Consider the following 12,397-nt stretch of genomic DNA (forward strand, 5'->3'; position numbering starts at 1 on the left):
TTAGCAAAGAGGGCAGAAATATATCTGATGTATTCTTCAAAACAGATAAAGCACAAAGAGGCAACGTTAAATGTTTTCAAAGATCTCTCAGCTGGGGTAAGAGAGAGAAACTCCTTTTGGCGGGGGAGTGGGATAAGTAAGATACCAGTATGTTTTCTTTTCCGGCATCATCAGTCCAGAGACTGCTAAAGCTAGCAAATAATCCCCGAGAAGATTATTGTGAGATATCACATTAGCTTATGTTCTCAAGGAAGGCAACAATCCACTTCTTTCTTAGCGGGTGGCACAGCCAAACATTGTGGTGAGACTTTTGTTGTCCTTACCTGTGGGCAGTCCTTGATGTAGTGTCCCTTGTTGAAGCAAAGATGGCACAGGTAGTTGGGTGGTGGTCTCTTGCTGGGCTTTCTGGCTTCTGAGGAGAGGGATATGTCGGAGAAATGTTCAGTGAGGGAGCTCAAGCCGTCTACTATGTTATTAAGGGAGCCATAAGGAGAGGCACTCTTATAGAGGCTGCTGCTCAGCGCCTGCCGAAGGAGGAAAAAAAAGAAATGAAACAGGGTGATTTTCAGTGGGAATAGAAGCAAGATCCACATCTGAAATTGCACTGTCTTTGCTGGTGACCATATGACTGGACTGAACAACAATGCTATTTAAAAAACAACAACAACAACCGAAAAGGGGTGGAAAGCAGTATCAGTCTATGCTTCCCTTCACAAAAATCATTTCTCTGACTTGCTGCAAAAGTTAATGACAGGAAACCAAGGCTCATACTTAGAGGTCTAGCTGGGATTTAAGCAGCCAGACAATGCACACGGTTGCAGCCCTGACGAAGAGAAAGTTACCAGAGCATATTTTACAGATCCCTTTCTCCCTGATCTCAGCACCACATGGATTATTTGAATAAGCACTCTTTCCCCACCTTTTGCTGGACTATAAAGTTGTCTGCAATCAATAAATGGTGCCAAACAGCCTCTCAATGGTAAACAAAATTACTAATGGGTCTATTTTTAAAAAAACAGATCGGCATCACACAACTGCTCAAGACCCCATGGTGTATATATTCCACATGCAATGTTTGTTTCCTAAGATGGTAACTGTGGGGAAGCAAAGAATCATTGATCACAAATTCAAATACCAACTAGAACCTGTTGTCAGACTGTTCTACGTTCCACTGAAAGATTGCTTTATATAGAAGGTTTCCCACCCTAGACACTGTGCTCCCATCAGCACTTTAAACAGTCATGGCTTCTGTAAAAAAAATGCTGGGAACTGTAGTTTGTTATGGGTTATGAGAGTTGTAAGGAGACGGCCCCTCCCTCCCTATTCACCTTACAGAGTTAAAAATTCCCAGAGTTCCCTGGGAAGAGGAATTGATGGTTAACCCACACTGGAAATTGTAGCTCTTTGAGGAGGAATAAACAGGTAAAGGGACCCCTAACCATTAGGTCCAGTCGTGACCGACTCTGGGGTTGCGGTGCTCATCTCGCTTTATTGGCCGAGGGAGCCGGCGTACAGCTTCCAGGTCATGTGGCCAGCAGGACTAAGCCACTTCTGGTGAACCAGAGCAACACACGGAAACACCGTTTACCTTCCCGCTGGAGTGGTACCTATTTATCTACTTGCACTTTGACATGCTTTCGAACTGCTAGGTTGGCAGGAGCAGGGACTGAGCAACGGGAGCTCACGCCGTCATGGGGATTCAAACCACCGACCTTCTGATCGGCAAGTCCTAGGCTCTGTGGTTTAACCCACAGTGCCACCCGTGTCCCTTTGAGGAGGAACAGGGGTCTACTAATAACACTCAGCACTCTTAAGAAACTACAGTTCCCAAGGAATGATTGTTTGAAGTTGCATGCTACTGCTTTAGATATATAGTGCAGGTGGGATTTGTGCCTTTGGAATGCAATAAGTACAACTCTTCTTGGCATGTTCATATGTCAGTAGGAATTGCCATGCCTGTGGCCTTTTTGCCTGCCTTAGAGCTGTTAAAGGCATAGAGCTTGCATCAAATAAAAAGCAACAGCCCTCTCGTGTGGTGCTTTTAATCTTTTTCTTCCCCATAGCATTTGCCACACGTTTATCCTCTGAAGTATTGCAGGACATGCCTCCCACACTTTTTATTTTTTTTAAAAAAATCCTTTTTAAGGTTAGCTCCACCTCATTCTATGTAGGGATGGGCATATTGCTAAAAAGGCCAGTGTCAGTAGTGGGGCTAACCATCTGTGACATTGCCATCAATCTGGGAAACCCAACTGCTATGTCATCATCTCCTAAATTTGGAGAGGTTGAAACAGTTGTTTCCTTGACAAATGAAAGCATCTTATGGCCTTTGTTTGTGAGACCTAAGATAATCAAACTGAGCAAATCACCCCCTCAGTTCAAGAAACAAAAACTAACCCTATTTCGTTCAACATACGCTCAAAGACACTAAGGGTTTGTCTTTGGATGCTATAGCTTCCCACAATCATTGTGTGGTATAACTTTGAAGGAAAATTTCAAAGAGTCCACTCACACACACAAATGTAAGAGAAAATATTTGGAATCCAAGCCTAACCAAGAGGGAAAATTTAAAATCTGGAAAAAGGAAGAACAATAAAAAAAATCAAAAGTAATTGTTCATTTGTGACTGGTTAAAGAGGCCTTAAACACAGTGTTCTGGATTTTATAGTCAAATGGTAACAAGGAGAACTCAGACCTACATCTGTCTTAGATTTTTCTGTGGGAAACCTGCAGCTGTTTTAACTGTTCCCTGGCGAATGGCCCCTTGGTGTCTCTTACCTCCTTGGGATGGCCGCTGTCTCTAGAGCGAAGGTCATACCCAGCAAACACAAGGGGCTTGCTATTCCGAAGCCTCAAACCAGCAGGAAGCACATAATCACTAGGATGGAATTAATATTCTTAATAGTGGGAGAGAGTCTGTATTCCTTCAGATGTCCTTAAATGTTAATAAATGGGTGGACCACCCTTATTTACAATTTTGTGAGGTAAAATGCTATGGAGAACATTCCCCAGAGGATAAGGTGGAATGCCTTTGGCAGAGAATTTTTTTGGAAAAATCATTCTCGGATGACTAAGAAAGAGTTCCTTCAACTTTTCACAGGGACCGTCCATAATTTACGTTACACAAAACTGGAGCAAGGAGTGGGAAGGATATTTCCTTCTCTTCCTTTTCCTGCCTTTATTTTCTCTCTCTCTCCCCTATGCCATCACCCAGTCAAATGCCTATCCCTCTATAGTCGAGGCCATCCCTCCTTGCCCACAGAAAACCTGGTATCTTTAGTGTTCAGAACAGAGCTGGATTTTTCTTGCACATCAGTTGCACAATTTGTTTAACAAAGCCTTTCATGTATTAAGGACTAACTAGGCCTGCTTTCAAAGGGTTAGGATTGCCAACAAGATGGTATTTTACTGCTCTTTCCAACAAAACCGCGTTGTATCAGGTAACCCACACTGGAGTCTGAGAAGCCAGTCAATTCTTTATCCTCCAAGCTTTCATCTATGACCCATCATATTTTGCAAAGGCCCACAACATTCTACTACATCTCTTCCACTTGCAATCCATGATGCATCCAAGCTCTACCCCTGACAGGAGGTTCTGATAGGCTCTGTCTCCTGCACCCACCAAAGAGGATAGTAGTTGTTTTTTAAAACCGAAATTTAATTCAAAATAGTAAATCCATAGCTTTCAAATGCAGCGGCCTCCATTGCTAGGCAGACAACAGGAGGGTCTAGGCAAGAGGTTGACCAAGAGCCTTTGTGCCAAATCAGTTCATGTTAGAGGTGCAGTCCATTCTCAAATATCACAAAGTAACCATCTCCTTCATTTTTGGAGAATGTTTAGAAACATTTTTCCTTTTTTTATTTGCAAAGTTTGCTGCATTATTATTATTATCATTACCATTATTATTATTATTATTATTATTATTATTATTATTATTTACAAATGTATACAATATAAAAACTGACAGAATTTGCGAATGCCTACCACAAGGTTATAACAAAGTGCGCTCTCTCTCTCTCTCTCTCTCTCACACACACACACACACACACACACATTCATATAAACAGCAAGGTCTCTCAGGGTGAAACTTATTGTACAGGCCAGAAACAGAAACACTGTTAAAAACAGAAGTACAGTGGTACCTCGGGTTAAGAGCTTAATTCGTTCCAGAGGTCCGTTCTTAACCTGAAACTGTTCTTAACCTGAGGTACCACTTTAGCTAATGGGGCCTCCCATTGCCGCTGCGCCACCGCTGCACGATTTCTGTTCTCATCCTGAGGTAAAGTTCTTAACCCGAGGTACTTCTTCCAGGTTAGCAGATTCTGTAACCTGAAGTGTCTGTAAGCCAAGGTACCATTATAGCTGAAATTAAACAAGTTTTTGAAAAGAACCTTTAAGTTGTACAAATCCTAGAGAACTGGTTGAGGCTTTGTGCTGAGACAATAGGGACAAGTAATGTAGAAGCACTGGAGAATGAAAAGGAGTGTGGGGGGGAGCGCACCGCCCCCAGCAGTGCAATCCCAGTGGGGTGCCATCATGGCTGTCTTCCACCTGCGCTGGGTGCCACGCCCCTGCAGGCTGCACACCACACCCCCAGGACACACGCTAGGCCCGCCCCCGCCTGCTCTCCGCCCCCCAGTGCCGGAGCATGAAGCTCCACCACTGTGTGGAGATACATGTGGAACATGAGGGATGCTCCGATGCTGGTATCTGAATTGGTAATGGCTCGGAATTGGTCTGGCTCTAGGTAGTTTTACATCGCATATAAAATATTAAAATGAAATGTTTGCTTGCTGACACACATTCTTTATTCCTTCACCTGGTGTCATCCAGTTGGCCCATGTTGTTGGAGGAATTAGGTGACTGCCACTTCTGTTCCACACCCACAACTGAGACATGAACCACAACTTGTGAAAGGTGAGGTGTCCATGCTGCACAACTTGCTCCAGGCTCACTGGATGCCACTCCCCACTACCACATGACAATTCAAGTCCACAACTGGAGTCCACATTATTTTCTTCTGATGACTTAGTTCTCACTAAACTCTTTCCAACTACTGCAGCCTTGGAACAGCCTCCAGTTGGCTTGAGAAAAAACCTTTTCCCACTTCATAGAATCATAGAGTTGGAAGGGTCCACAGAGTCATCTAGTCCAATCCCCTGCAATACAGGAATCCTGATCACAGCTGTCCCTGGGTGGTTTTGAACCACCAACCTTCTGGTTAACAACAAGATGCACTGACCCACTGCACCACTGGCAGATGTTCTCACTTGAACCTGCTGACTGTAAAGGAGGACCAAGCTACTCATGGCACACCTTTGCATCTAACGTGTGAGCATTAAAGAAAGAAATGCAAATAGAACCAACTATTTCTCTGTGTGTGGTGATAATGATCTAGATCACAGCAGACAGGAAAGGAAAATTGAGCCCTTTTCTCCTCACACTTTCTCAGAAGTTCGTATTTGCATTGGGAGGAAGCTCCCCAGTTGCTGTGGAGGCATCTGAAGCAAGCCTGCCTGCTCTTCTGTTACTGTTCCCCTTCAGTCCTACTCTCTCCCTATCACAGTCTGCATCCTTGGCAATTTCCCCATCGCCCTCCAAATGAACCTAACTCCTAGCCCTTCCTGCTGCTCGCCTGGCTTCGCCTACTTCCTTCCCCCTTCCCGACAAACCGCTCTCCTGGATTTTGGATTCTGACCTGTGCACTGGAAAATATAACCATGGACTCAGCTTCTTCCTCTGGCCCAGGTTAGGCCTTCCTGATCAAAAGATAAAATAAACAAAACATATATATGTATTTTTTTTTAAAAAAAAACCCTAACCAGTCTGACTACACTTTCAACCAGCCTATAAGCAGATCTGGATAGGCATTCAGATTCTTTTTTACTTATAAGTTCTAGTGGAACTGAAGGGACGCACTCACAAGGATAGAACATCAGGATTGCACCCTTGCTGACTGAAGTAGCCTGAGTCATCCAGTTGTTTCATATGATTCATGAGGATTCCATTGGGATGAAAATTCCTGAAGGCCCATTACCGAGGGGAAATAATCCTGGCAACAAGTTGCTAAGGGGAAGTGCTACGAATGTCAAACTAATGCTGCAGTCTTCCAAAAAACCTTCCCCCACATCTGGAAACTGCTTTCATTTACACACTCTTGGTCTTGCATGTTGCTGTATGCACACACACGCAGAACAGAAACCTTTGCATTACAGTGCTATATTTCAACAGAGGAAGCTCAGCATCAAACAGCACATGACTGGAAGTAGCACATTTTTTTATTCATGTGTGTGACGTGAGTTGCCACGTCTCTTTTGTTTACCAAAAAGAAAGCTGGGGTGGGGGTGGGGAGTTGATTCAGATCTGGATTGTGGCCATGGCATGCAGATGCTGTTAACCCTTTCCCCACCAACATTTCCCCACTGTTTTCTCATTCAAAGGCAAATCTATCAAATTTTCACTTTTCAGAATGATAGGAGAACTGAAACACAGCCATCTTTTGAAAATTCAACAGTTCGTTGAATTTTGCAGTGGAGTTCTCCAAGCAAATGATGTTTACAAAATCATCTATTTTAGGGGAACGTGTGCTTTGATATTAATATAACAGTGAAAATAGCATACAAAATGCATTGTGTTGGGGGAAGTTGCTTGCAAAAATGAGAACACTCGTCAAAACTGCAAACAAAAATTGGTAGAAATTTGCACTAAAATGCTGGTGGATTTTTTTATTTAATGAAATTGATGCAGAAATGTGGAGAAATGGATTTAAAACTGGAAGAATGAGAAACTGAGAAAACCAAAATTGGCAGCTCCTTCCATCCCTATCTGAGAGCAAGCTCCATTGGACTCAATGGGGCTTACTTTTGAGTAGAGCAGCATAGGCTTGAGTTGTAGATGCCCACTGCCATACTAAGACATAAGAGTAGATCCCACATATAGAAGGACCCTATAATTGGCTGGGCACATTGTGGCATACCTGGAACACAGCAGCACAAACACAGACAGAGCTGAACTAGCAGGAGAGTTCTAATGGTTTGGGATGTCTCCATGTTCTTTGTCCCCCCCCCCCCACTACAAAATAAGAACCATTCCTTAAGATCCCTTGTTTACTGTTGCCGTGTTTGTTTCTTGATATATATATATTTAAGGAACACAGTAAACATGTTCTTGCTGATGTGACAAATTGCCTCAAAGTACTTTATCTTGGCACACAAAAGCATGTACGTGTATTACTTTTATTCCAAAGATACATACAGTGGGACCTGTTTGTGAGCCAGAAAAATGGCATTTATTTTTGGGAGGGGGCAGTTCTAAAGGGTGGAGGGGTAGGGATAAATAGAACTTGATACACTGCATCTACATGTTTATAAAAATGGTCAGATAGCTTCATCTTTCAGTGCCAATTTTCAGCACAGTGAACATTTTTTATGGCCAAAGTTATAAGCCCCTCTGAAACCAAGGGGTTTCGGTGGAAATTGTGACATCACCAGGACTATAAACCAGAATAATGAAAATAGGGCATGTTAACTTCTGCGGCCAAAAAAATGCTCCTTTGGGAAGGGAGGAGGTGAGGATTCCAGTTTCAACCAGCGCTGCAAATATAGTAGTATAAAATCTACAAGGAATTGGGTAAGAGGTCATCTAATTGCCCAGAGCTGTATCAGCACATTAGCGTTTAAGACAGGATGAAGCAACTGCTGCACTGGGGTTATAGCCCCATCCGCTGTGTTTCACTAGGGTAGCAAGCTGATGTGGAAAAGTATCGTGGTAGGTTGTGGCAACTGTTGCAAAAAATGGCAGAGGCATCATTACACAGAATCATAGAATCACAGAGTTAAAAGGGACCTCAAGGGTCATCTAGTCCAACCCTCTACAGTGCAGGAATCTCAACTGAAGTATCCATGACAGATGGCCATCCAACTTCTGCTTTAAAACCCCCAAGGAAGGAATTTGTTGAGCTAGGGTGACAGTGTGCTTTATTCCACTTCAATTGTGCAAACCTAAAGTTCTGGCATGAGACCGAATCCCTTGTGCAAAATACTGAGACTGGAACACTCAGAATCTGGGCTTTTAGGCGGCTTGAATTGAATTTTAGGCTGTCAAAGGTGACACAGTGACAAACCTTGAGAGTCCCTTATACGAGGTGCCTATAGCTTAAAATAAAATAAAAATCCCAGGGAAGTTGAGAGTTCAGTTAATGAGACGCAGTCTTAGAGGAACTTTCTAATTCTTGTCCAAAGCTCTGCAGGGAGCCTTTTCATCCGCTGAATGCTAAACAACCGGCTACTTATACTAAAGAGAAGCCCTACACACATGAGCACTATATTAGGGACAAGGGTGGCCATTCACTCTGCAAATAACATTTCACGCATGCGCACACACCGCCTTCCCATTTCTTGTCAGTGAATAGCCTCCAGCCGAAATGTCCCTGCAGTTTCAGTCTACTAACCTCCCTGACCTTTCTCCCCCCACAAAAGGGAGGTGCACAAGTTAAAATTTGGTTGGCCGACCAACCAACCCAACACTTGCTTTTGTTTTTGAGTTTAAAAATAGGCACATAATTTTATGGGTGTTAGCCGGGATCGCCAATGAGGGAAGGGTGGAGGAAAGGTATACAGTATAGGGAAGCGGGAAATGAGCAAGGACTTTGTAACTCCAGCCCATCAATAGTTGTCGGATTCTGCTTCAAGTCTCTGCTTCCTGCAGGAAACGTCATGTCAATCTGACCTATGGCTTGAAGCAGCAGCAGCAGGGAGGGAGAAGCAGGGGCCAGCTTTCGTTCTGCTGGGCCTTTAAATGCTCCAGATGGGAGGGAAATAGCAATGTGGAGAAATACTTCTTTTTAAAGAGCGGCACACTTAAGAATTAGGTTTTGCCTCCTGCAGAGTTCCTTGGGGATTAAATGTTTGGCTAAGAAACTTTTATTGCAATTCCATTTTAAGCTGCAGATCTGAAACCATTTTGTTTGTGTGTGTATACATATATTGTTCCAATGCAGTCCAGCGAACTTGGCAGAGCCACGGACATAACTGCCAGAATTTAAAAGAGATCAATCTTGAGGTCACTGTCGGAAGTAGAAGGAATGCTGAATCTACCAAGCATATGGTGTAGGCGCCCTGATAGAGTATCTCTGAAGTAAATATATCCATACGCAGGGAAACAGAAAAGGGCCAAAAAAAAAATCAGTTTTCTTTTCAAGATTGTGATCCAGAATGTTAATTTTTCAAATGATGCTTTCCCAGATGAATTTGTTGTAACGGTGGTAAACAGCAGCGGTATCATCTGAATGACGCTGATTGCTAGAACCGTCACTGCAACTTATTTTAAAATGAACAGAACAAATAAATAAATGAGGTTTAGTTTTCAAGTGAGGCTTACAAATTCTTGGAAGCCGGGTTTATTTTCCACCATAATATATGTCAAGAGGAACAGGCTTATTGCTCAATAAAATGGAAATTAATTGGCCTTTAGAAAGAAACATGTCCTCATACTTCATAACTTCTAGACTGGGGATTAATGGAACAAACAAAATAGGCTTCTGCGAAGCCATAGCTCCATGTAAGAGATGTAAATCTCCCCCACATGTGGATAGGCCCTTTCATTTGGAACACCATGAAAGCAGAATTGCCAAGCAACTAGCTTTCTTTTCTAGTTCAGACCGTCAAACCAAGAGACAAACATTTTTCAAATAAAAAGTTGGGAATAATAAGTGACAGTTGCTGTCAATAAAATACAAGACTGGAGTCAGGCTTCTTCATGTGTTGCTGCAATTCCTACACTAACAGTGCAATCCAAACCCAAGATCCACCGGGATGAGAGAGTTTGGGTATGGTAGGCCCTGGGCTTTCCCAGCTGAGTCAGAAATACATTGGAGTAAGTCCCTCATGCCAGCTCAGCGGACAGAACTTAAGCCAGTGGCATTTACAGTGGTGTATTTCTAGAAAAAGGGGGGTGCATGTGTTAGAGCAGGACAAGGCAACTCAGGGTACCCTTGGGCAGGAATTTGCTGCGGAATTTGTGCTGCTCATGGTTAAAAGTTTGTTTGCGGCATCCTTTATTTATTTCCCGCCCATCCGGCTGGGTTTCCCCAGCCACTCTGGGCGGCTCCCAGCAGATTAAAAACAGAATAAAACATCAAATATTTAAAACGTCCCTAAACAGGGCTCCCTTCAGATGTCTTCTAAGTTAGATAGTTGTTTATTACCTTGACACCTGATGGAAGGGCATTCTACAGGGCGGGCGCCACCACCAAGAAGGCCCTCTGCCTGGTTCCATGTAACCTCACATCTTGCCGTGAGGGAACCGCCAGAAGGCCCTCAGAGCTGGACCAGGCAGAACAATGGGAGTGCCAGCCCTTATTTTTTTTGTTCTACCTTTAATCGCACACATTATGTCATACCACACACAAATCCTATGAAGCGGGGAGAGGGGAAACTTATAAAATCAGACCACAGGTGTGGAAGCTCAGAGTCAGTCTGCCTTACCCACTGTTGTCTGCCCTGGCTGGCTGTTGCTCTCCCAACTTTTGGGTCAAGGTCTTACCTAGCTCTGTTAACTAACCAGGTGGTGTTCATAGTTCATTCCCTCTCCCTTGGACCCTCACAACAACCCTGTGAGGTAGGTTAGGCTGAGAGATCGTAACTGGCCCAAGATCACCCGCTGAACTTCATGGCTGAGCAAGGATTGGAACTGTGGTCTCCAACTCTTTAACCACTATGCCCCACTGGCTCTAACTTACCTAGATATTCCTGCCCCACATATTCTATTTTCTTTCCAATCCTTGGTTTATAATTTTACTCCCCAGGAGCATGACTACCAAAGGTGGAATAATCCCTTCATGATATGGTTTCATTATCAGTTTGTTTAAAATGTTTCACAGTGCAAAGTAATACAGAAAGAAAATGTAGCCACAGTTAGCCATGATTTTCTCTTAGGCCACATGAAATTCAAGGACTGGTTGTGCATCTCCTTAAACCAAGTACATTGTGAGAGGGTTTTTATTTTATTTCATTTTTAGAAAAGGGGTGACTTTTCTTTCATTTTGAGTCAGAGGTGACTTTAATTTGGCATTTAACTGAGAGATAGTACTGAAAAGACTTAGCAGGAAATCCCTCCGTCAGACTTTACTTCTGCTTTGAATTCAATCTGTGGCTTTAGACCAGCCACAATTCTGCAGCTTCATCCTCCATTTACAATATGACAAAATGTTGGGAACTAAGACAGACAGAATCTAGGATGTTAGCATAGTGGGGTTCTTGAATTAAAATGAATAAATAAATCCATTTTATATAGCAGACAAATAGTTTGACTAATCAGAAGGAAAACATGCATAGCTGGCCAAGTGGGAATGATTATATTACTGCAATAGTAAACACCATGTAACTGCAAATTATTTCTTACATTTTATTCCTCTGGGATTTTAATTAGTCGTCGCAATTAGCTTTGTTCTAATTCCTGCATGTTTTCAAAATGTGAATTATTCGCTTTTGATGTCATTTTAAGAGGCCATGAAATACTCTAACTATCTGCTGAAATGACATAAATGCCTGGGCATAAATAAACTTACTTAGATTGGGCAGAGTGTGTTTCTTGTCTAAGCACAGCAGCATGCATTTCATGAGTGGGGATGATAAAAGTGTCAGAGGAAAGGGACTGAAATTACTGATAATTCATTTACCATTAAGTGAGCCAATTCTAGTATTGATTCTGGTAGTAAGCACTTAATCTGGATTGGCACTGGAAATTACCAATCAGGTTTATTGTAAAGCTGCTGCAGTGCTAGACCACCCAAACAGAACTGTCAGATACATTCAAAATGGTACCCCTGCCATCAGCAACCAATACTGCAGGAATTCACACTCTGTGTCCTCACAAACCCTCATAAGAAGAGCTTTGTAAAGGATGGCATTCGTTTTTAAAATATTATTAAATGCATTGGGTTTGTTTAAATTGAGGTAGCTCAAAAGTTGATGGCTATGTCGAGGAAGCCACAAGATTTACCCACCCGGGAAGAATGGCAGATGAAGTTGATGGACTACATGGAACTGGCGGAAATGACTGGCAGAATCTGAGACCAGGGAGAAGAGTCGGTTGAAGAAGATTGGAAGAAATTTAAAGATTATCTACAGAAATATTGTAAAATTAATGAATGTTAGAAAGCTGTTGGAATGAAGATATATGGCTTTAGCAGAAATGTTATAAAGAATTAAGTACAAATAGATTGTTAATGGATTAAAGGGAAAATAAGGTCAGAATGTGTTAAGATAAATTATAGGACAGAAAACTGAGGAAGATGGAAAGGATTTGCTGAAACAGTTAATTAAAGTGGAATACAAAAAAGGGAGGTGCAAGGAGGTCGCTGAAACAAGTAAACGAAAGATAAGATATTGAAAGTAT

At 42.6% G+C, this 12,397-nt stretch overlaps 1 protein-coding gene across 3 annotated transcripts in view; it reads right to left on the minus strand.

Moving 5' to 3' along the window:
* The window catches only part of ZCCHC24 (zinc finger CCHC-type containing 24), a 108,454-nt gene that overhangs the window by 80,898 nt on the left and 15,159 nt on the right, over positions 1-12,397 (minus strand). For all 3 annotated transcript variants that reach the window (XR_014564056.1, XR_014564057.1, XM_083738541.1), the window contains exon 2: positions 324-524. Coding sequence is in view for 1 of the 3 variants with exons in the window: in XM_083738541.1 (XP_083594667.1) it covers positions 324-524 (201 nt within the window). In the remaining 2 variants the exon portion in view is untranslated. The remainder of the gene's footprint in view (positions 1-323; positions 525-12,397) is intronic.

This window comes from Podarcis gaigeae, assembly GCF_964106915.1.
Source record: "Podarcis gaigeae genome assembly, chromosome: 5".
Taxonomy (NCBI): Eukaryota; Metazoa; Chordata; class Lepidosauria; order Squamata; family Lacertidae; genus Podarcis; species Podarcis gaigeae.